The 25,516-nt window shown below is 47.4% G+C and overlaps 2 protein-coding genes across 2 annotated transcripts in view; one reads left to right on the plus strand and one right to left on the minus strand.

Annotated features, from left to right (window-relative positions):
• Positions 1-16,996, minus strand: part of ABHD17B (abhydrolase domain containing 17B, depalmitoylase) — a 29,281-nt gene extending 12,285 nt beyond the window's left edge. The window contains exons 1-2 of the mRNA XM_044272937.1: positions 16,634-16,996; positions 814-1,288 (exon numbers count right to left, since the gene is read on the minus strand). Of these exons, the coding sequence (XP_044128872.1) occupies positions 814-1,280 (467 nt within the window). The 5' untranslated portion in view covers positions 1,281-1,288; positions 16,634-16,996. The remainder of the gene's footprint in view (positions 1-813; positions 1,289-16,633) is intronic.
• Positions 16,997-17,273: 277 nt separating this feature from the next.
• Positions 17,274-25,516, plus strand: part of C1H9orf85 (chromosome 1 C9orf85 homolog) — a 48,306-nt gene continuing 40,063 nt past the window's right edge. The window contains exon 1 of the mRNA XM_044287338.1: positions 17,274-17,441. Coding sequence (XP_044143273.1) covers positions 17,340-17,441 — 102 coding nt within the window. The 5' untranslated portion in view covers positions 17,274-17,339. The remainder of the gene's footprint in view (positions 17,442-25,516) is intronic.

The following is a 25,516-nucleotide window of genomic DNA, read 5'->3' on the forward strand; positions in this document are numbered from 1 at the left end:
CGTTCCGGAACGGAAGACATCCTGATGCATCCTGAAGGACGGACTGTCCATTCAGAATGCATTAGGAAAATCCTGATCAGTATTCTTCCGGCATAGAGCCCCTACGACGGAACTCTATGCCGGAAGACTATAACGCAGGTGTGAAAGTGCCCTTACTAACTAACCACATGTAATAATGTATCAGCTCTACTGCAGGACAAGCTATAAAATACAGCAGTATCCTTATGGAACAGTCTACAGGAGTATCTGCTGCACAGCTTTCCTTGTTCATAGTGCACTGACTTCCATGAGCAACAAATATTTTTCTTTACTTTAGACAGTTTACAAAAACCTGCTACCCCAAGGAAAGGCAATGAATACCTTTGGGGGCAATTTTTTATTATTGTATTCTACTCATTTTGGGCAAAAGTCTTTTTTTGCAACAGCTTTTGTGATACAGATGTTAAATTGTTTACTCCAAGTCCCATCAGTTGGCGGCTCATGTAGAGCTCTTTATTTGGATGGCCTGAACTCAAACTCATAGCTAAATTCTTATCAAGCTCCTACGACTCAGGCTTAAATGAGTGTTTGAGGTCATATCAGAAATAAGAGCTCTACATGAGCAGTCAGCTGACGGGACTCAAACTCTATTTCAAAAGCTGCTGAACATTTTTAAAGACCAATAGCAAAAATGATTTTTGCCCAAAAAGTCAACTAGATCAAGCAACTGCGACTAGTTTAACGATAAACTTAACTTACCATTACTAGATTAGAGCCAAGCATTGAGCTAGAAAAGTCAAGCATCTTTAACACAACCTACCCATGAGCACTTACCTCGTTCTAAGAGCAATCCAAGCAGCATCAATGTCAGCATATAAATTCTTCTCTGTTGGTTTCCCAGAGCTTGACCCATACCCAGAATAATCATAAGAAAATATGTTACAATTGATCCGAGAGCCCAGTCCTATGTAAAAGCTGCTCATCTGGCCAAGATCCACAGCATTTCCATGAGAAAACAGTAGTGTGTACTTGGCGCTGGGCGAGCAACGGACAAACATGCAGGCAATGCGGTTCCCCCGGCTGGTTCTAGTCATGAAGCACTCTATAGCATCCTTCTCCCTTGCAGAATATTGCCAGTCCGCTCGTTCTGATAGATGAAGAGTCCAGCGACTCCCACTCTCGTCACATATAAGGGTGTACGTTGGATCAGGGGGTAAAAAGGCAAGCTTGGAGGCAATCTTCCCCGGACATGGAGGGCAGCAGAAGAGGCAGCACAGCTCACTGAACGAGAGATTATTCATCTTGATCTCTGAAGAAAATAAAGAGAATGCATTTTTTTTTCAACATTACTGATTTAGACCAGTGTCTTGCAAGCACGACCACCTTGTATCTGTGCTGCAATGGTGGTCATAAGACCCATAAAGAAGCAGTGTATAATTTGATGGAAGAATTAATCCAGCCAGCAATGGAAACAATATAGACAATCACAATACATTACTAAGTGCCTTGTATTAGCTTTCTCTACATGAGAAATGCCATTTACTGAAGTGACAATCCCTTTAAAGAGGACCTTTCATCGGTCCAAACATTGTGAACTAAGTATCATGACATACAGCGGCGCCCAGGGATCTCGCTGCACTTACTATTATCCCTGGGCGCCGCTCCGTTCCCCAGTTATGTCCTCTGGTATGTTCGGAGACTTTGTTATAGTAGGCGGAAACTTATGGGACTTAGTTATAGTAGGCGGGGTCTGCCCTTGTTCTGCTGGGTGTCTCCTAGGCTGTAGCGCTGGCCAATCGCCTAGGAGAAGGAGACGCCCAGCAGAACAAGGGCAGTCTCCGCCTACTATAACCAAGTCCCTGAACATACCAGAGGACATAACGGGAGAACGGAGCAGCGCCCAGGGATAATAGTAAGTGCAGCAAGATCCCTGGGCGCCGCTGTACATGTCATGATACTTAGTTCACAATGTTTGGACTGATGAAAGGTCCTCTTTAACTTCACCTATGGTGACGCTGCAGATTAGCCCAACACCCACATTTGCCACCACATTTCAGCTGATTGCTGGAGTACTGACACAGCAGCAGAATAAAAATGCTGCAGAACCATTTCACATTTCTAGACATGCTGTGCATTTAAAATCTGCACCGTATGTCAATTATCAGACGGTAGAAGGTGAAATCTGGTAATACATCCATGATTTTTATATTTTTAAAACAAGAAGAATTGGCAGCAGACACCACATATACATTTAAAGGCGGTCTCCAGTTTGACTCTATATCCTTTAAAAGTAATCATTTAAGAAGGTAGCTGTAAATTTTGTAATTTATTACTTTTAGTGCTCCTATTTTCCATTCTGGGCTGCGATCACATGACCGTTTCTTATTTCCTGTGATCTTAGCTTTGTGGGAGGAGTTATAAACTAGATGGGTGTTAGGGGCGGTGCTGGAGCTGTGGCTGAGAATGGAGAAGTGCATCATGGGTTCGGTTAGATACAGCCACAGGAAGCGCTGCATACAGGATGTAATAACCAGAGTGATCCATGATGAAGACAGGTCAGGAGTCCAAATCGGAGAAAAAAAAAACAAAGAAAAAAAAAAACACAGTAATCCTGGGATACTCTAGAGAAGGCAAGTGGGACCATTGCTGAACCCATGGGGACTGGGACCTCTCTCTCAGGATCCCACCAATCACACTTCATGCTGTAGGCCAGATATACCATTTAACTAGAAATAAACACATACTGGCTGATCCATGTGCCAGGATCTTGTCCCCGAGCGCCACATTCATCTTCAGAAACAACGCCATGTAGATGAATGTAGCATGGGTGAAATCAGAAAGAAAAAAGAAGCTCTGCCACACGGCTTGGTAAGTCCGCTTCATAAACATGGAAATAAATCTCAATACCAAAGACAGACAATTTATAGTAATTAAGCCAGTGTAGAAAACCTGAAAGCCAAGAGGCGCCAGGCTGTATAATGAATGGATGGCCTACATTTTATCCCCATTAGAGCATATCACACACAATTGGCAGGGGGTGGGGGACTGGAACGGAGGGGCTCCTGCTCACAAAGTAAGCATTAAGTTCTCAAGGTGAACCCATGTAGAAAGTAGACAGCAGTTAAGTCATTGTTCACATGAAAGAAGCAGACTGCTTTTCATACCGTTCTAGTGTCAGAGCCAAAACATGAGGAGGCCGTTTCCTGAGGGAAGTTAAACCCTCAAGAGATTGTGACCACAAAGTTTCCTCCACATATCACAGGAGAGGGCAGTGAAACCACACAGCCATCAGTGCCTACAGTTGGGCATGGCCTGGCCACATGTGGCTAGCCGCAGGATCCAGCTGTATACATAGGGTACAGTCACATGTAGCGTACATACAGCAGACCTTCCTAAGCAGAACTGTGTAGGGGAGCTCCCGTGGGGCGACCGTATACAGTCATACATGCTAGTATGGAGCACACATGACATCTTGACCAGTATCATTAAAACGGGTGACCCCTTTAATGTGGATTTCGGTGCAGACACTTTCTGCAGTGTGTCTTTTTTTTAATTATAAAATCTGATCCACTGCACTGCTGCTGTAAACTTTGCAGATTTTCTCTATGAACTGATTCACTCGTCTATCAGCAACATATAAACTACAGGCTGGACTTTCCATTGAAGACGTGGATAATCGTGCACTACTCGCAATCGCCCATGCAGGCCGGTCATTCCACCACTGTTGGCAGCACACCCCTGTTTACTTGGGGATATGCCACCAGATGATGCGAGCAGGCAATCAGGAATGAAGCTGCGGTGGCTTCACTAGCTCATACCAGCAGAAATCAGATTTTCCTCCTTTTACCAGGGACTGGCACGTACCACACACGGCTAATCTGATGGACTAGAATAAAACTAGGCTGTTCTAAAAACCTTCCACCCTTAAAGGGCTTCTGTCACCCCACTAAAGTGATTTTTTTTTTTTGGGCTGGTGAAATTAGTTATATTGCGATATATCACAATATAATTCTGTCACTTACTTTGATCCAGCAGTTTCTTCCAAAAACGTAGTTTTATCATATGTAAATTAGGTCTCTACCAGCAAATAGGGCGGCTACTTGCTGGTAGCTGCTGCAGAAATCCGCCCCCTTGCCGTGTTGATTGACAGGGCCAGCCGGGATCTCCTCCTCCGGCCAGCCCTGTCGGCATTTCAAAAATCGCGCGCCTCTGGGTTCGGCGCAGGCGCTCTGAGATGAGGAGGCTCGTCTCCTCAGCACTCCCTCAGTGCGCCTGCGCCGATGACATCACCGAACTAGAAGACGTCATCGGCGCAGGCGCACTGAGGGAGTGCTGAGGAAACGAGCCTCCTCATCTCAGAGCGCCTGCGCCGAACTCAGAGGCGCGCGATTTTTGAAATGCCGACAGGGCTGGCCGGAGGAGGAGATCCCGGCTGGCCCTGTCAATCAACACGGCAAGGGGGCGGATTTCTGCAGCAGCTAGCAGCAAGTAGCCGCCCTACTTGCTGGTAGAGACCTAATTTACATATGATAAAACTTCGTTTTTGGAAGAAACTGCTGGATCAAAGTAAGTGACAGAATTATATTGTGATATATCGCAATATAACTAATTTCACCAGCCCAAAAAAAAAATATCACTTTAGTGGGGTGACAGAAGCCCTTTAAGTGCTGCCAGCTCACCTGACTCGTCAGTACCCACTAGCATTCCCCATGTAATAATTCCATGGCATCTATTCTTCTGACTTTATGCTTTGTCATTGCTCTATTATTCCCGCTAGAAACCTTGTGCTTGTAAAATGGTAAAGCCACGGCAATAAGGATCAAGAATAACAGGGTAGATAACAAAATCAGTCCTTATTCTTCATGAAAAACCTGCTGGAGGCCGTATCATCCATTAGTAGGCAGCAATGATGCCCGCCTTCAGCTTCACTGTATTTTTCCCACATCGCAATGACCACAATACTCGCCCACCCATCTTTGTTTACCAGGCTTAAAATATGACCAATGCAGGCAATCACAACGCTGATCTGCAGGAGTCAAGTAAGCAAAGTCAAGTGGTGACCAGTGAACCCTCACATCTCCGACCTGTCCCCATTAAAGTGAATGGGGCCAGAGTAGACTTCCGGCGGCACTCGTGGGCTAATGTTAGTACAGTTCCGGCAGACTGTTCCCTGCCAACACTAGTGTGAAAAGTAGCCTTACAGATTCCTTTTGAATGCACTTCTGACTTTTTCTGGTTGGCAGATCTGCCTCAAAACGTCATCCAAAACTGTTAAAGGGGTTCTCCACTTTCATTCAACTGATGATCTATCCTCTGGATAATCAGCTTCTGATCGGATAGGGTCTAACACCCGGGACCCCCACTGATCAGCTGTTTTCGAAGGCAGCAGCGCTCCTGCCTTCTCAATGTTTACCGCCGGGCGGCCGGCCCACTGGTGTCACGACTAGTAACTAGCGTGGGTGCGGCTAATCTCTGTTCACTGAATGGAGCTTAGCCACGCCCACGCTAGTTGATACTAGTCGTGACGCCAGGGGGCCGGCTGCCCGGCGGTAAGCATTGAGATAGGCAGCAGCGCTGCTGCCTTCTCAAACAGCTGATCGGTGAGGGTCCCGGGTGTTGGACCCTATCCGATCAGAAGCTGATTATCTATCCAGAGGATAGATCAGTTAAATGAAAGTGCAGAACCCCTTTAAGTGACAAAATCCACTGTGGATTTTGATGGCTTTGTGAACAAAACCATATTACATGCGGTTTTTTACCATGGAAAAGCCATAATTTCACCCTCTCCATGGGAAAGGTTGAAATCTGCTGTATAAATAGACACTTCAGTTTAACTCCGCAATGCTGCACCATTTCTGCTTTTTATTTTTGTATGCAGTGTGTGGGTGAGAATTCAGAAATTCTCACCCACAGCTAATCAGTCACGTGTGACCCCAGCCGTACCCTCTCAACTTACTGGTTAGCCCATTGCTCCTTTGTCAGACGTAAAGGGGGTTGTCCAAGCTTTTGATATTGGAGGACCCATCCTTAGGATAGGTCATCAATATCAGATCGGCAGGGGTCTGACACCCAGCACCCCCACTGATTAGCTGTATGAGGAGACGGCGCACGCAGTGCCATCTCCCTTCCCGTCTGCTGCTGTATGTCTATGGGACAGCAGTAGCAGACAGACTGCACGTGCGCACTCTCCTCTTACAGCTGACCGGCTGGAGTGCCGGGTGTCAGACCCCCGGCGACCTGATATTGATGACCTATCCTAAGGAGAGATCATTATAAAAAACCCAGAAGACCCCTTTAACTATCTGAAATAACAGGACACCATACAATGCAAAACATTTTTATTCTTTAATGTAGTGTCTGTGAAAATAAATAAAAATAATGGATCATGCCATTAAATGGGTTATAAAAACCTTGACCTTCTGGAGATGGGCTGTGCATGGTATTGGTTAGGGCTCATGCACAGAAACTTTTTTTGTGTGTTCCGTATACGGGCCGTATTTTGATTCCGTATACGGAACAGTTCATTTCAATGGGTCCGCAAAAGATGCAGACAGCACTCTGTGTGCTGTCCGCATCCATTGCTCCGTTCCGTGGCCCTGCAAAAATGATGAGGCATGTCCTATTCTTGTCCGTTTTGCGAACAAAAAATAACCGCATGGTCCTGTGCATGAGCCCTTAGGGGGGCCCAGCAGAGATGTGCGAGGCAGATAGATGAGGCACCCTTTAGGAAGCCCCTTTTTTCGGATCCTGTAAACCCTTTTAGGCTTATCCGCTGTAGGCCATGCTTTGTTAAGTTTACAACCTAATGCAAATAACCAGTCGCTTGGTTTTACATTTAGTGAATTTTCTATTTGGCATTACCGTGTGGCCTCTGAGCAATGGGGAATTAATAAGGTAGAACCCTATGAATCCAGCTTTGTTCTCAGCCATGGTTAATATGAGGGGTGGGCCTGACTCAGCAGACGACCGGTTACCATGGCCACGGAGGATTCGGCTGGTATTATTTGTATTTTATACATTGCACAGACCAAATACCACAGGACACAAGTAAAAGTACTAAATATCTTGGCTGGCTAACAAAGACGCCTTAAAGGCAGCATTCTTCCCGGTGCTCTGGGGAAGCCTTGGTAAAAGCTACAGATCTGAAGTCTAATGGAGTCGGCAGCAGAATGCAAGCTCGCCCGGGACACATCCCATGTGCTATTATTATACACACTTATATAGCGCTACTAATTCCGCAGCGCTTTACAAACATTATCATCCAACTGTCCCCAATGGGGCTCACAATCTAAGGTCCCTATCAGTATGTCTTTGGAGTGTGGGAGGAAACCGGAGTACCCGGAGGAAACCCACGCAAACACGGGGAGAACATACAAACTCCAGGCAGATGTTATACGTGAGAACGACTGCTGCAGCCCTAGTCTAGATACTATTTCTCGATTAAATCGAGTAATGCGACAAAAATTTTTTTTTTAAATTGTTTGTCTCGCGTGACCATGAGTGAAGCGCTTGCCATTATGCTCTGTGGTCACCCACATGCCCGCACTGGATCCTGACACTTCGTCAGGACATAGTACATGTAAGCACGCACTATGACCCAACGCTGTGTCAGGACGAGGAGGAGAAGAGGATGGACGAGCTGAGGGGGTGATGGCATAGTACGGGGGGGGGTCTGATGAGTTTTTATAAAAGGAAACGTTCGTTTTTTTCCCTTCAGATCAATCAATAGAATACTTAATTACAAAAATAATAGATAGTTGCAGCACTACATGTACTAAAGCAGTTTGATAAATCCCAAAAAAATAATATACGGTTACTGGCCACGTGCATTCCACATTTTTCACAGGCCCCATTGTCAAAATGCCCACTTAACAGACAGTAGGTCATATTCTATAATTTACCGCACAGATGCCGACAGCAAACATATGAATTAGGTGTGGGGCCACAGAAAATACAGACAGCATAGAAATGAATGGGTCTGCGTGCAATCTGCTAAAAACTGCAGACCAAAAATACGGTTGTGTGAAGGAGCCCTCAATCCCAGAAAATGCCTGCCAGCCCCTCATCCTCTGCTCTATAGGAATAGCTAGCACATTCGGCTGAGGAGGAATAATGCTTGGTCCCCTGATCACAGAGAACAAACGCGTATTTGTTGAGCGATCAGACCGGTTATGCAGCACATCGCCCTGTGTAATGTGGATGAGCGGCCGATGAAACCCCCTAATGAAACCCCCATTCAAGTGAACGAGAGCACAGCCGCATTAACTCAAAATGGCCACTAAACGGTGGGCGATGGGAAAATAGATGATCAATATCCCAGGCTGGAAATCCATTTTAGGGCTGACGCACATGGCCATTGCCCGACTGCGGATGTTGCGGCCTGCAACTCGGAAGGTCTGGTGTGGACAGATTCCGGACCCATTCAGGATCCATCTGTGGAATCCGCACAAATGTTGCCCGTGCACGGAACGAACGGCAGTGTGCATGAGCCCTTGATTTTCATGGACACAACCATGTTAGTCCGATCAGATGTGGACCCAATCATTTCAAAGTGGCCACAAAACATACGGACAGCACACTGTGTGCAGTCCACATGTGTCCGTTAAGCGGCCTAAGGCTACTTTCACACTAGCGTTCAGGGCTCTACTTGCGAGTCCCGTTTGAAGGCTCTCACAAGCGGCCCCGAACAGATCCGTCCAGCCCTAATGCATTCTGAGTGGATGCGGATCCGCTCAGAATGCATCAGTCTGGCACAGTTTGTCCTCCGCTCAGCAGGCGGACACCTGAACGCTGCTTGGGTGTCTGCCTGGCCATGCGGAGGCAAACGGATCCGTCCAGACTTACAATGTAAGTCAATGGGGACGGAGCCGTTTGAAGTTGACACAGTATGGCTCAATTTTCAAACTGATCCGTCCCCCATTGACTTTCAATGTAAAGTCAAAACGGATCCGTTTGCACTATCATGAACATAAAAAATTTTTTTTTGTTCATGGTAATGCAAACGGATCCGTTCTGAAGAAAAATAATGACGACCTGCACATGGCCAGGATCTATGTTTTGCGGATACAAGATTTGTGGCTCACAGAATTGATACGGTTAAGTGCATGATGCCTTACGGGGGCGGGGGACGGGGTTGGGGTGTATAGCAATCCATACTATTTTTAACTCTTACAGAGCCGGTTCTATAGTGAAATGTTAACTGGCGTGACATGCTAACGCTATGAAGAGTGGTGTAAAACAACTGCCTGCAGCTTCGAACACCACAAAGACCCGTGTATGAAAACATTTCAGGCGTGTCATGTTTTCAGTCAATAGTGTCTGGTTTTACATGACAACAAGCAGGAATTACTGGCACCATCACCAGCTTATCGACTGCCAGGACTTTGGCGATTGCAGAACCTTCTGACGTCTTGGATGAAGCAAACATAAGACTACTGTCATCCAAGGCCCTGTTCACACCATGCTAGAGCCTACCCTTGACGGTATATGTCGGGAATACTTCCTGGCTTATCGTGGTTGGAAGGTCCTGACTCATGCCGCTGCATAATATAGTGGAACACGGTCACAGTTCCAAGTTATTCTTTTTGACCTTTCCACTTTACTTACAAAAATATGCAACTTTGTGATTTTTACGGGACTCTCCAGTTTCGAACAGCTATGCTAATGAGGTGTAGGTCAGATTTAAAGGGTTTGTCACCAGAAATACCTAAATTAAACTGGCTTTGCTCCTAGAGGCTCTGTTCTCCCTTGATTGACAGGGCCAGGCAGTGTTCGCATCCTCCTGCCGGCCCCGAGTGCATGGTAAATCTTGTGCCTGCGCCGTGCAGTATTCAGCGCAGGTGCAGTAAGGAAGTCGGCAGCCAGTGAGCGTCCTTCCTTCACTATGCCTGCACCAAATACTAAGGGGACACTGATGGCATATTGCTGGGATATGCTATCCATGTCAGGAGCAAGCCCCAGGGGTGGGACTTGCACCTGTGCAGAGAATAGGGCTCCTGAATCTAAACAAGTACTCAGTGCATGCGCAGCATGCTCCCCAAGCATTGTTATAGGAATACTGGAAATAGCTGAGCATGCCATTTGTGGAAGTCACAGAGGGGAACAGACGGCACCCCGAGCTTATGCAGTCACCTCTAAATTCACTACTATGGGGCTGCCAGAAGTAGAGCCAGCCTTTAGCCATTTCTTAAAACTGCAATAGCAATGGAGGCTGCCCAGGTGATGGCAGCCCCGGAGCTGCTTTGTTCACTTTGGGGGTCCCGTTCTGGAGACAGAAGCAGGTCACACACCTATGTGACACTGAAGGCATACCCTAGTGATATGCGATCAGCATCCCAGATGGGAATATATCTTAAACAAATGAAAATGTTGCACAAGTATTGCAAGTAAATGCGCTTTACAGGTTTGGTGCAAATAACGGTAAGATTGACCACCCCCACCCCTCCCTGTGAACTATGTCTAATGTGTATAGGCTTCAAGGGCATGTCCACACAACCTCCGACTTCCTCTTAGCAGAAAGTTGGCGTTCCACCATACAGGCTCCGTACACACTCCTCTGCCATATGCAGCATCCTCATGCAAGAATCAGATCTTATATACCTGGTGGGACATTGGAAGTAATATGCTGCAATATAACAGGTTTACAAGGAAATGCCCAAGTGATTAAAGGGAACCTGTCATCAACGTTATGTGCCCATACTAATGGCAGTATAAAGTAGAGACAGGTGAATTGATTTCAGGGATCTGTCATTTATAAGTTACAAGTAAGTGGTTGCCGAGAACCAACATCACAATCATTGCAGACTGGGCCTGGAAAAGAGTCACGGCCACCTGAGAAGAGTCCTGGTTATTCATGAAGTCCTTCTCTCCCCACCTGCTGATGACTCACAGTCTTCTACCTGGTTTCTCCCTTTCTATCTAGGAGACAACTGCCAAGCATCAGCAGGAGGGCAGGAGCTTATGAATAACCAGGACTCTTCTCAGGTAGATTTGACTCTTTTCAAGGCCTTTGCTGCAATGATTATGATGCTGGTTCTCGGCAACCACTTACTTTTAGCTGATGTGTGACACACCGCAGAAATCAGCATTTCTGTCACTACTTTATGCTGCCCTCAGTGAGCTCAGCAAAAAGTTGATGACAGGTTCCCTTTAAAGGGACACCGACAGGTTGAATAAGCATAATTAGCTTTAGAGATCTCTATCCACACACACATATACATACACACAGGTCTTCTAAAGTGTATTAAAAACACAAGTATAACCCCTGTCCACCTTATAAATACAGCAAAATCCTGTTTGATAACCTGATGTAATGGCTCCTCTTTCTGCCCAAGGGGCGGCGTTTCAGCTCCACATGGGCGCACACGTGCCCCAACCGCCGTTTTGGAGCGCTGCCCAGCTCATCAATATTCACTTTGCTGGGCGGCTTCTGCTGTCCCCAACGTTCCAAGATCCCGCCCAATAGAAAGCTATGGGATCTCGGAAAGTCGGGGACAGCAGAAGCCGCCCAGCAAAGTGAATATTGATGAGCTGGGCAGCGTAACTATTGCCATGACCTATAAAATATCACTTCAGTCCTCTTGGCCCTTATTCACACATATCCCTGAAGTTGAACAGAAAAAAACCACACACACACACACACACACACACACAAAAATTGCAGAAGCCCGCAATGATGTACACAGAGCTGGATAACCCTTACCATGGTTATGGCTCTACCTCTTTTTTTTGCTTGTGAGGGTAAGACATTAGCTAAGAAGCTTCAAAAGGCGTCCAAAGCCAGGATCAAAGACTTCCAGGCTGTAAACTACTAATAAATCTGCCGACTGCAGGGTAGGTGCGCACCCAAGTCACAAAATGGCAAACACTGAACAATACCCTGTGCAAATAAAAAGTACAGTGTTCTTGTATAGGCGATACCTCCATCCGGAGCGCAGCATACATTACCAGGCAGATCAATGAATGCCAAGTCTGCATTGTGCTAGGCTTTTCAAATGCCGAGACGGGGGCTCAGTGACGCTCCTGCACCCATTTACTGCCTCACTGGGATCGGACGAGGACAAGTCACAATGCCCGGTATACAGGCCTGCATTTTAGGACGCAGCATGACCATAGTGTTACTTCTTAGTAGGGGTGGGCGATAACCCAAAATCTATATTGCGATATAATTTTAAGCATGTGCGATATATGCTATATTTCGGGGAAGGGGGGGGGTTAAACTTTTTTTTTTACTTTTTATTTAATAACTATTAGCCTCCTTCGGGGCTAGAACCCTTGTCCTATTCACCCTAATAGAGCTCTATCAGGGTGAATAGGACTTCACACTCTCCCTGATGCCCTGTGCATAGTGCACACAGCAGCAGGGAGCTGGACTATGGCAGCCAGGGCAACCGATCTGAGCCCCACGATTACACTTCTGGGGCTCCGATCAGAAGTTGCCACTGCCACCAATGATTTGTGTGGTGAGGGAAGGGGAGTAGAAGGGAGGGGCTGTGGCCACTGCACCAATGAATATAGTTCATATGCCTGAATACAAACTGAGGGGTTAATTGCGGTGGATCACGGCACGCAGTAATAGAGGCCAGGTATGGGATATGGCCGGCACATGCAGGCAAAGTTTATATTCAGGCATATTAACTATATTCATTGGTGGAGCAGTGGCCACAGCCACTCCCCTCCTCCAATTGGTGGCCACAGTCCCTCCCCTCCTCCTAGTCTGTTCTCATTGGTGGTCAGCGGCCGCCGCACACAGTGGCGAGGGAAGGACTCACTTCTCCACTGTGCCGGCTCAGGAGAACATTGTGCGTGCCGAGAGCGGCGCATGCCATGTTCTACCGCGATAAACGAAATCTCCATCGTTGGCCAAATTTATATAGTTGATATTGCATATCGTCTACATCGCCCACCCCTTAGATACTACTCCCAACAACAGCCTCAAAAATGACTTCTGCATCATACTGGAGTCTGCTGGACCAAGTGCAAATGAAATCCAAGCCCTGACCCAGTTACGCATCAGCCATGCTCAGGACGCTCCACTGCAGATTAGCCAATCTGAAATAATCCCTCATCCAGAATACCATGGTCAGGTGTTTACGTGCTGGATACACACTAATCCCCATTTACTATGGTGCAAGCCATTCAGAAACTTGGAACGCCAACCACAGGTATGTGAGAACTGAGTGACCTCATCGGTCAAGTATGATGCCCAGCTTCCCCATTTAAAGGGGCCTGTCACTGTAAATTCACAAATTAAATGGTTCATGTGCCCTGCCGTTGACATGCACAGTATCCCGAACGTACCTTTGTCAGTTTTATGATATTCCAAGTGTCTGAAAAACATCTTCATGTATATGCAAATTAGCTAAAAAGAGCCCAAGGCACTTCCACCTGCATCGACCCGACTTCTCCTAGCGTAGGAGTAGGCAACCTCCGGCACGCCATATGTTGTAAAACTACAACTCCCAGCATGCATACTTCCTCTACTCTTCTCAGAACTCACAGAAATGAATGGAGCATACTGGGAATTGTAGTTTTGCCACAGCTGGAGTGACGGAGGTTGCTGACCCCTGTCCTAGCACGATCCCTCTGCCTCCTGATGCCATCAAGCCACTAAATGAAATCTCGTATTCAGCTGACTGCACTTCAACCACGGGCTTGATGGAGGCAGAATAAGTACCAGCAGCCCTATGTAAAAGCGCAAATCACATATGCTGATCGATGAAAAGGGGGACAGACTGTGCAAGGCTCACATCTAGTAGCCGCTGGTCAAATCTTACACAGTCAGTGCAATGAGCCGAGTCCAAATGAATATTTTTCCCTATCACACTATATGTTGCTTATATCCAGGGGTTACTGACCAGCCTGCAATCCAGCAGCGGTGGCGGTGCTTGCAATTAGGGGCACTTGTGATTTGGCATGTATAAAGTTATTGGTTTGGAGAGAGGTTAATTGGGGCATCTGTGATTTGGCATGGAGGGGCTGATCTATGGGAGTGGGGGACACGGTGGATGGCATGGTGACAGGGGACATCATGGCAATTTGGATGGCATAAAGGGGCTGATGGCAGTGCCATCATAGGGGCATGGAGGGGCTGCTGATCTGATGGCACGGGGGAGTGGGGGACATGGCAATGGATGGCATGGGGGTCCGATTGCACTGCAGCAAGGGAGGGTGTGATCATTGTGACATGGGGGGGTCTGATTGTGGGCAAGGCTGACTGACTTGGGAGGGGGGGGGCTTATCTGTGGCTGAGATCTGTGATGGTTTGATTTTGGGGGGAGTGGGGTAGTTTGATCTGATGATTTGTGTTCTGATGAAAATCAGATGATCGGTGGGGGGGGGGGGGGGGGGAACTAAAACCAGAATGCCCCACGGTAGGAATTCAAGAATGTGGAAGTAAGGCAATGAATGAGTGCATACCAAAGATGGACAGAATACTAGACTAAAGGAGCCAGTTACACCACAAATTGTATTTTGTAAGAGACAGTGAAAGAAGAACATTCAAGACATCAATAAGTTAGGGGCCAACTACAGATTTCTGCCTCAGACTTCTCCGGCCCTGTAGTCTACCATCCTCACTATGAACCACCAGCTCCTCAGAAGGTCCGAGGCCAGAAGATATTGCAGCTGGAGACCACTACAATAGTCAAGTCTTTACAAAGAAAGGTATTCTGGTACGCCGATTCATAACTCCATCTTCATGGGGTTTGTAAGATCGCTGGTACCTTCTTCATCCCAATTAGATTTCCTGTGAAACTGGGCCCACCGTGTGGTTATCTCTCTCTCTCTCTCTCTCTCTCCACCCCCCATGGGGAAACTAGATGCTTTGATCCCCGTGTGGTTGGCAAATCTACAGCAGGTGAATTTAAACATGTCTACTCCAAGATACGTAATATAAAAAAGGCAGACCAGGTGGTCTTTATCCGCCATCAATCTTCTAGGTTACCTTGAAATAAGGGATTTAGATTGTGAACCCTTGCGGAGACGGGAATACATTTGAATGTCTGACTAGTATCAGGACGGTAAAGAAGCCCAACCAGTATGTACCATAAGGTAACCCTTATGGCACCTGATATTAGCCAGCAGCATGTTCTGGAGTCACATGGTCTCATCTGGCACCTTTACACTGCATTTATCTGAGGCACACCCCTCTATTAGCATACAATGGCACCCACCACCCTTAGGCTCCCCATTGCACACCCCTATATGGAATAGAAAAAAAAATAAAAAAGTTAGATGTACACCAGCCTGACAGACCAATCACCTTCCTTCTGGCCTCCAGCAGGCCACTGAAGGCCTACAGATACATGAACCCACCTTTACCGCACAGAGGCTGCATGTTTATACCGATAGTGAGGAGCCATTTCTCTCACACGACAGGTAAGTAGAGGTGCTGTAGATATGGACGGCTGCACCTGTTGTCCTGAGGGGAAATACCGGCATCAGGAGCATTTACGTCAGAGATCTGATGGATGAGAAGTTAGAGACCTAGGCTGGCATCACCGCACTGAAAGGAGTGGCACCAGCTGCATTTGTCACGTCTGGCCATCTTGTACTGTATGGAATGTCATGCCAAACCAGTATTAGAATGAGGCTGGGGTGATCCCAACCCACAGTGCCCCTTTATGAGGAGGGAACCCTGCCATACGGATCATTGGAATTCTTCTACATATGGGCGGTCACATGCTATAAGTGTTTAATAAGTCATTAGTGATCCTCATGCCCTATGATTAGAACGGAAGGCCTGTCCTATGTAGATGGCTTCACATGTTCAGCAGCCACGTGACCCGAGGAATGCCAGACACCATCCTACAAGACGTGCTCCAGACATAAGGGTGGATCGGCCTGTGCCTACCATCTACACCACAACCTGCCCCCTCATCCCAATGCATGGGGGGGCAGGGCGCTGGGAAGAAAGCAAGGGAGTTTAATCTGTGCTAATCCATATATTGTTTCAAGTAATCTCACACTACTCCAGCGCTGGCACGGGGGAGGGGGGCTTATTGTGTAATGACAGGATGCCAGCAATTTGTAGGCAGAAGTTGGCCCGACCTGAAGAAACCTCAGTTGGACGGATGCCACCGCCGGTCACATGGACGTAACCCAATTTTCGGGCACGTCCTATGACATTCCTCAGAGTAAGTGCTGGGTCTATACCGCAATGCCAAGGAAGTGAATGAGACTTTACATGACAAAGCCCACTCTGGTGAGACCGGTCTCTACCGAGCCTTCCCAGGATTAGGCATTGAGGGGGAGGGGAGAATACAAAGGAGCAAAGCGGGACTACTGGTATCAAGGCACAGGCTGGAAACAAGTCCACGCTGTATAGCCTGCACCGCATTACAATACTTCCCATTGTGTCTGGCAGCACCATAGCCCTCTATGCCATCACTACAGGCTGCCATAAAACAGCGCACCCTCCACCGGTCTACAGTGCCAATAGGCAGGCACCTGATTAGTACTGACAGAACGTGATCCATAGTTTATTGGTAGGCCAATGGAGATGGCTGATAACAGGGAGCAATAGAGTGCCCTGCAGGGGGAGCCAATGGGAGGTAATAACATGCTGGGGACAAAGTTTACAGCTCAGTCACATGACCGTGCTCTGCTCCCCCAGTGATGTCACAGATCGGGGCTCACACACCACCATACTGACCTGCTGACCGCGGCTGAGAAGAGCAGGACTGCTGGGCCTGTAGGACGCTCCGTGACGTCACTCCGCTCACACTCAATGACGTCACTGCTGTCTCCCTTCTCGCCCGTCGCTATGCGTCATACCCCGAAAAGCTGGCGCGTTGTGGGTGACATGCAATCGTCAAAGCGTCCCGCCGGCACCACAGGTCAACAAGGCACGAACCGTGCGGCACCGTCCGCAATGTGACGTCTCCACGTTCCAGAGCGACCCCCAGCCGTTATCCCGCACAGCCGCTGCCGCAGTGTAGCACACAGGACTCCGCACTGCTAGCACCAAGCCTCACCACCGAGTGACCCGGGGGGAGGTGCGGGGAGGAGTCCCCAGACGCTGCTTCTGCTATTATTAGTGGGAGGGGCACTAGCGCCTGCCACAGCCAATCAGAACGTGAGACAATGCGCTACGTCAGAGTAGGAATTCAAAGGCGGGGTGATGAGAGTTCGACCAATGGAATGCTAAGCGTTCTGCCGTGCCATCCAATCACGTAACGCCGTTCCTGTGACGCTGCGCTAAACTAAGTTTGTATCTCTAGGGGCGGGCTCTGTAGTGAGCTTGACGGGCAGATACTTAGTCCAATAGCGTGGTGCTCACGAATAAGCGTCTGACCTGAAGCTGGGTCTAGCGTGGGAACTGGGAGGACGGAAGCTTCAGTGGATCAAACTTCTCCAGCATGAGTTCTCAGAGGGGAAACGTGCAACGCACCCGGCCTCAGAAACACCGGAATGCCGCGGTTTTTAAGAATGACAAGTATGACAGCAGCACAAAGACCAAGGTGAGACCGGCTAGGCTGAAGCTGTGGTGGCCAGCCATGGGGCTACTGACAGGAAGTCCAGACCATGCCCCAGGAGCACTATCAGGCACGTTTCACATGGGTAGTCCCAGGTTTTACACGTAGCCCCTATCCACAGAACGGTGGGGGTCCAAGTGCTGGGACCCCACTGATCACCAGAACCGGGGCCCTCCCACCCGTGGCTCCATTCATCTCTATGGGAATGCTGGAGGCTGCTGAGCACTGGGCCTAGCTCCTCTGTGTGTGGCTAGGGGTAGGGTTAACCCTTTCAGGACACAGCCTGTTTATACTTTCTCTCAGAAGATCACATGTACAAATCCCCTAACAGGACAAAAAATTACAGAAAAAAAAAAGAAAGTCTATGGTATTCTGACAGGCCTCCTGTTAGGCTGCTCAGTATGACAGACTTAGGTCCCTTTCACACGAGCGCGATTTCCATGCGTGACGTGAACGCATAGCACCCGCACTGAATCCTGACCCATTCATTTCAATGGGGCTGTGTACATGAGCATTGTTTTTCACACATCACTTCTGCGTTGCGTGAGAATCGCAGCATGTTCTATATTCTGCGTTTTTCACGCAGCCCTGGCTCCATAGAAGTGAATGGGGCTGCGTGAAAAACGCATTGCATCCGCAAGCAAGTGCGGGTGCGATGCGTTTTTCAGTGATGGTTGCTAAGAGATGTTGTTTGTAAACCTTCCTTTTTTTATCACGCGCGTGAAAAACGCATCAAAACGCATTGCACCCGCGCGGAAAAAACTGAACAACTAAACGCAATCGCAGACAAAACTGACTTGTTTTAGTGCCAAAATCGCAGCATTTTCACTGAACGCATCCGGCCCCAATCTGCAACGCCCGTGTGAAACCAGCCTTAGGCCTCGTTCACACTTCAGTGTTTAGTCAGTGATTTCCATCAGTGATTTGTGAGCCAAAACCAGGTACAACTCTAAACACAGAACAGGAGCAGATCTTTCCCTTCTACCTCATGTCTGTGGAGGCTCCACTTCTGGTTTTGGCTCACAAATCACTGATGGAAATCACTGACCAAACACTGAAGTGTGAACGAGGCCTTAGGCTACTTTCACACTAGCGTTCGTCGGTCCGCTCGTGAGCTCCGTTTGAAGGGGCTCACGAGCGGACCCGAACGCAGCCGTCCAGCCCTGATGCAGTCTGAATGGAGCGGATCCGCTCAGACTGCATCAGTCTGGCGGCGTTCAGCCTCCGCTCCGCTCGCCTCCGCACGGACAGGCGGACAGCTGAACGCTGCTTGCAGCGTTCAGGGTGTCCGCCTGGCCGTGCGGAGGCATGCGGATCCGTGCGGATCCGTCCAGACTTACAATGTAAGTCAATGGGGACGGATCCGTTTGAAGATGCCACCATATGGCTCAATCTTCAGGCGGATCCGTCCCCCATTGACTTTACATTGAAAGTCTGGACGGATCCGTACGAGGCTATTTTCACACTTAGCTGTTATATGCTAAAATAATGCAGACGGATCCGTTCTGAACGGAGCCTCCGTCTGCATTATTATGATCGGATCCGTTCAGAACGGATCCGATCGAACGCTAGTGTGAAAGTAGCCTTAGCAAAAGCAGGAGCTCTGCTATTTCACTCCAATCAAAGGACATCTAACTGCTCAGATGCGGCGGTCGCTAATGACTGCAGCATCTGAGAGGTTCAGTGACTGAGGTTGGCGTTATTGCCGATCCTGGTGATGGTTGTGTTACTCAGCTAGCACTTGGCTCGGATGGAGCGAGCTGAGCATGTGAGCCCTCTCCATATACTTAACCACATACCGTTACATCATGGTGAGTGTTTAATTTAGCAGGCTATTGTCAGGCGAGAAGTGTTTCTTCCCGGCAATCGTCTGCTCGTTAGTGGAGGAGACCACTGGTATGACATGCAGCAACCTCCTCCACAGTATCGCTAATGGCATCGCTGTCCCTATACAGACTTGTTTGCCGGTCATCTAGTAGGATTGTTTAAGTATAATTAAATCTTGGACATACCTGGGTTGAGGTATGTTAAAGGTAGATGGCTACAGAGGGGACATCATGTATCCTAACTGTGTCCAGATGCATGCTGTGAGGCTATGGACATCACTCATTGTTCAACCACATCACATCCTATTGGCTCATTTGTAGATTGTAAGGGTGACACCCAGGGCCTTGCTAATAGAGGGATTTCTGCTGTTTGCATTTTGAAGAGATAGAGCAGGGATGCCCAACCTGCTGTTGTAAAACTACAACTCCCATCATGCCCTGCTGTTAGCTGTAGGTTGTCCAGGCCTGCTGGTAGTCGTAGTTTGGTACCAGCTGGAGGGCCACAGGTTGGGCATCAGTGAGGTTGAGGAAGACTCAAATACCGCAATGAGTCATGTTTAGTATTGAGTGAACTTGTGTTTTTAAAGGGAACCTGTCATCAACTGTATGCTGACACTGAGGGCAGTATAAATGAGTGACAGAAATGCTGATTTCAGCGGTGTGTCACTCATGAGCTAAAAGTACAGTTGCAATAAAAAGTATGTGAACCCTTTGGAATGAAATGGATTTCTGCACAAATTAGTCATAAAATGTGATCTGATCTTCATCTAAGTCACAACAATAGACAATCGCAGTCTGCTTAAACTAATAACACACAAAGAATTAAATGTTACCATGTTTTTATTGAACACACCATATAAACATTCACAGTGCAGGTGGAAAAAGTATGTGAACCCCTAGACTAATGACATCTCCAAGAGCTAATAGGAGTGAGGTGTCAGCCAACTGGAGTCCAATCAATGAGATGAGATTGGGGGTGTTCATTACAGCTGCCCTGCCCTATAAAAAACACACACCAGTTCTGGGTTTGCTTTTTACAAGAAGCATTGCCTGATGTGAATGATGCCTCGCACAAGAGAGCTCTCAGAATACCTACGATTAAGAATTGTTGACTTGCATAAAGCTGAAAAGGGTTATAAAAGTATCTCCAAAAGCCTTGCTGTTCATCAGTCCACGGTAAGACACATTGTGTATAAATGGAGAAAGTTCAGCACTGCTGCTACTCTCCCTAGGAGTGGCCGTCCTGTAAAGATGACTGCAAGAACACAGCGCAGACTGCTCAATGAGGTGAAGAAGAATCCTAAAGTGTCAGCTTAAGACTTACAAAAGTCTCTGGCATATGCTAACATCCCTGTTAGCGAATCTACGATGCGTAAAACACTAAACAAGAATGGATTTCATGGGAGGATACCACAGAAGAAGCCACAGCTGTCCAAAAAAAACATTGCTGCACATTTACAGTTTGCACAAGAGCACCTGGATGTTCCACAGCAGTACTGGCTAAATATTCTGTGGACAGATGAAACCAAAGTTGAGTTGTTTGGAAGAAACACACAACACTATGTGTGAAGAAAAAGAGGCACAGCACACCAACATCAAAACCTCATCCCAACTGTGAAGTATGGTGGTGGGGGCATCATGGTTTAGGGCTGCTTTGCTGCGTCAGGGCCTGGACGGATTGCTATCATCGAAGGAAAAATTAATTCCAAGTTTATCAAGACATTTTGCAGGAGAACTTAAGGCCATCTGTCCACCAGCTGAAGCTCAACAGAAGATGGGTGTTGCAACAGGACAACAACCCAAATCATAGAAGTAAATCAACAACAGAATGGCTTAAACAGAAGAAAATACGCCTTCTGGATTGGCCCAGTCAGAGTCCTGACCTCAACCGGATTGAGATGCTGTGGCATGACCTCAAGAAAGCGATTCACACCAGACATCCCAAGAATATTGCTGAACTGAAACAGTTCTGTAAAGAGGAATGGTCAAGAATTACTCCTGACCGTTGTGCACGTCTGATCTGCAACTACAGGAAACATTTGGTTGAAGTTATTGCAGCCAAAGGAGGTTCAACCAGTTATTAAATCCAAGGGTTCACATACTTTTTCCACCTGCACTTTAAATGTTTACATGGTGTGTTCAATAAAAACATGATAACATTTAATTATTTATGTGTTATTAGTTTAGGGCCCTTTCACACTTGCGTTGGCCGGTTCCGGCATAGAGTTCCGTCGTCGGGGCTCTATGCTGGAACAATCCTGATCAGGATTATCCTAATGCATTCTGAATGGAGAGAAATCCATTCAGGATGCATCAGGATGTCTTCCGTTCCGGAACGGAACGTTTTTTGGCCGGAGAAAATACCACAGCATGCTGCGCTTTTTGCTCCGGCCAAAAATCCTGAACACTTGCCGCAAGGCCGGATCCGGAATGAATGCCCATTGAAAGGCATTGATCCGGATCCGGCCTTAAGCTAAACATCGTTTCGGCGCATTGCCGGATACGACGTTTAGCTTTTTCTGAATGGTTACCATGGCTGCCAAGACGCTAAAGTCCTGGCAGCCATGGTAAAGTGTAGCGGGGAGCGGGGGAGCAGCATACTTACAGTCCGTGCGGCTCCCGGGGCGCTCCAGAGTGACGTCAGGGCGCCCCAGGTGCATGGATGACGTGATCGCATGTACACGTCATCCATGCGCCTGGGGCGCTCTGACGTCACTCTGGAGCGCCCCGGGAGCCGCACGGACTGTAAATATACCGCTCCCCCGCTCCCCGCTCCTACTATGGCAACCAGGACTTTAATAGCGTCCTGGCTGCCATAGTAACACTGAAAGCATTTTGAAGACTGATCCGTCTTCAAATGCTTTCCGTACACTTGCGTTTTTCCGGATCCGGCGTGTACCTCCGGCAAGTGGAGGACACGCCGGATTCGGACAACGCAAGTGTGAAAGGGCCCTAAAGCAGACTGTGATTGTCTATTGTTGTGACTTAGATGAAGATCAGATCACATTTTATGACCAATTTGTGCAGAAATCCATATCATTCCAAAGGGTTCACATACTTTTTCTTGCAACTGTAAGTGGTTGCCGAGAACCAGCATCATAATCATTGCAGCCTAGGCCTGGAAAAGAGTCAAATCTTCCTGAGAAGAGTCCTGGTTATCCATAATCTCCTGCTCTCCCGCCCATCTGCTGATGATTGGCAGTTCTCCTCTAGAGAGAAAGGGAGAAAACTAGGTAGAATCCTCAGCAGATGGGGAGAGCAGGACTTCATGACTAACCAGGACTCTTCTAGTGTGGGCAGCTTAAAGTTGATGACAGGTTCCCTTTAAGTTCGGCGTCCAAAGCTTGGGTTATCTAAGAATTCCGTTATGTATTCCGCTACCGTGGACCATAAGTTATGGTCCGTGGTAGCGGAATCCATAACGGAATTTTTAGATAACCCAAACTTTGAACGCCGAACTTAAAACATAAGTTTGCTCAACACCAGTCCTATCTTCTCATTCTTACCCTAGACTACATTGCAAGATTTGGAGCATTGCAGACAACATGGTTAGATCCCTTGTTTAGGAATCGTACAACATTTCTCCCAGCTGGTTTACACAGCACCATCTGCTGCCGGCAAGCAACAATTTTTGTGTCCTCTCAATCGGCGGCACTTTTACCCTGCTAGATAATCACCAAGGAGCGTTAGCGATGATCTGGTGGATTCTCGACCTGTGTTAAGGGCCCATTAGAGCTGAAGAGGCTTTCCAGGGCCTACCTATTGATGACCCATCCTTATCCTGATCCTCACTTGAATGGAAGCAGTGCTATAATATCCAGTCCTGGCCACCGTTGTGTATGGAGCTATGTAGTTCCAGTGCTGCAGCTAGTGAAAACAGCAGATCAGTGGGGGTGCATGACGCCGGACCCCCACTGATCTGATATTGATATCCCTTTCTAAGACGAGGCCTGGAAAACTCCCTAGATCAGGGATGGGCAAACTGCAGCTCTCCAGCTGTTGTAAAACTACAACTTCCAGAATGCCCAGTATGCCCACAGCAGGGCATGATGGGATTTGTAGTTTTAGAACAGCTGAAGAGCTGCAGTTTGCCCATCCCTGCCCTAGATATTTGCCCATTTTAACCCATTTAATGCCAGATTACAGTTGAAATATCGCCTGCAGCACTTTCACTGTAGGTCCGGAACATAGTGGAAAGTATTCTAATGTATCCCATAAGAATTATATCAAATATTGACATTATTGATGGGGGTGCCAGGAGTCAGACCCCTGCCGATCTGCTGTTGATGACCTATCCTGAAGGCAGGTCATCAGTATGAAAATCTCAGAAAACCCTTTTAACATCCTAAACATCCCAGCAAGTACCAAAAGTAGTCTGTTTCCAAAATAACAGAAGAATCTGCATCTGAAAATCGGTTGTAGTCACCTGAATGGGACTTGCAGAAATCCATGTCTATACAACCCCATTCAGATGAATGGAACTCCTTTTCAGTTGCAGAAGATCCTGCAGCAAAATCTATTGCGTTTAAAGGCAGCCAAACGGTTGGTTCTCAAGGTTGATGTCGTGTTGCAAGGAGAAAAAACGGGCAAGTGTGAGGATCTGCGTGACAAGGAAAGAATTGTAATGGCTCCATGAGAGGGTGGGAGCATCTCCAGTATGCAGCAGTAAGTGCCCTCCCGTTGCAGACCTGCTAAATCCCAGGCTTCTCTGCTGCCATCCATTCGGTTGGACTTCTTCTCACACTGTACATCTGTAACCCAAGACACTTCGTAGTTGTCCATTTCTGCCTTTGGATTGGCCAGCACTCTTCACATGAGCAGTCCTGGCCAATCCAAGGGTATCAAGAAGTGCCTTGGACTAACAAATTCCCAGTATGTATCAGGCGGTCTGAGCAGTGATACGACAGAAGAGGATTTCAGAAATCTTCAGATCTGCAGATGAAAAGGAGAGCACCATGTAAATTTTGTTAAGCAGATGGAGAATTTGCCAGCAGAATTTGGCATGGACACCAAAATTCTGCAGATGGCCCCATGGTGTCTGTCTCCCATAGTTTTCAATGAGAGACAGTGCTGTAGATCATGGTCTGGACATTTAAAGGCTATGTACACCTTCAGGGGGAAAACATTTTTATGATTGCATTTGACCCTTTTGGATGAAAAAATATTTAATTCAATTAGTCTTTATTCAAAATATTTAGCTGTTCTGTCACAAAGGGTTAACTGTTTGTCTAGTTGTGTACATCCTACTTTCACTTTGTGCAGGTCATCTAATAAACCTTATTTCTAAACTACTGAGAGCTCATAAACACTCATTTAAGCCACGTTCTCATCAGTAACATAAGAATTTAGCTATAATGATTGTTTAGGACGTCAGCGATCGGAGAAAAGGAGCCGTCGGCTCAGCTGCCTGATGGAACAGAGTGAAAACAGACATCAGGCTACTGGAAGATCTCAAGGCTGTATAGAGAAAAGGCCTCAACATTAAAAAAAAAAAGCCCAGTTTAAAAAATTATTTTTAGCTCAAAATGAGTACAATGCAATAATACAAAAATTGCCCCCAAAGGTGTAAATAGCCTTTAAAGCCACAACCATGCCAAGAAGGGACATGCTCTTCTTGGCACGGTATTTGGACAGCTATCGCACATCATGATTATGCCCTGCGCTTCTGTAAGTCCAGAATGCAGGATCCCTCCCTTACAAGGAGCGGGATTCTCCCAAGGGGCACACTAATGTAAAAGAGCCCTAATACGTATAGGGGTCTCCCAACAAGGATCAGGCGCTTTAAACTTCAACCCCTGATCCTTCTGTTCTTCCAGGAGATAAGCCAGTGTCAGAGGTGTCCTATCAGATCGCGTATCTGACTGTATCCTAGAGTACTAGGATGCAGTCAGTTTGGGTCAGGTGAGCCGCAGTCAGTGCAGGAGATGCGACCGACACACGGACCATGTTTTTCCAAGCGCTGTTGTGTGAATGAAACCTAACGCACCCTGCCATACAGTAACATTTGTTCAGGAATGGTTTGAGCTATATAATAGTTCATGTTCTTGATTTGGCCTCGAGATTTCCCAGATCTTAGTCTGAATGAGCATCTGTGGAATACGATGGGCCCCACCCTACAGATTACAGGATTTAAAGGATCTGTTGCTATCATATTGGTGCCAGATACCACAGGACCCCTGTAGAGTCCATGCCTCCACGGGCAAGAGCTGTTTGATGGCTGACTGATGTATGTCC

The sequence above is a fragment of the Bufo gargarizans genome, chromosome 1, assembly GCF_014858855.1.
Source record: "Bufo gargarizans isolate SCDJY-AF-19 chromosome 1, ASM1485885v1, whole genome shotgun sequence".
NCBI classification, from domain to species: Eukaryota; Metazoa; Chordata; class Amphibia; order Anura; family Bufonidae; genus Bufo; species Bufo gargarizans.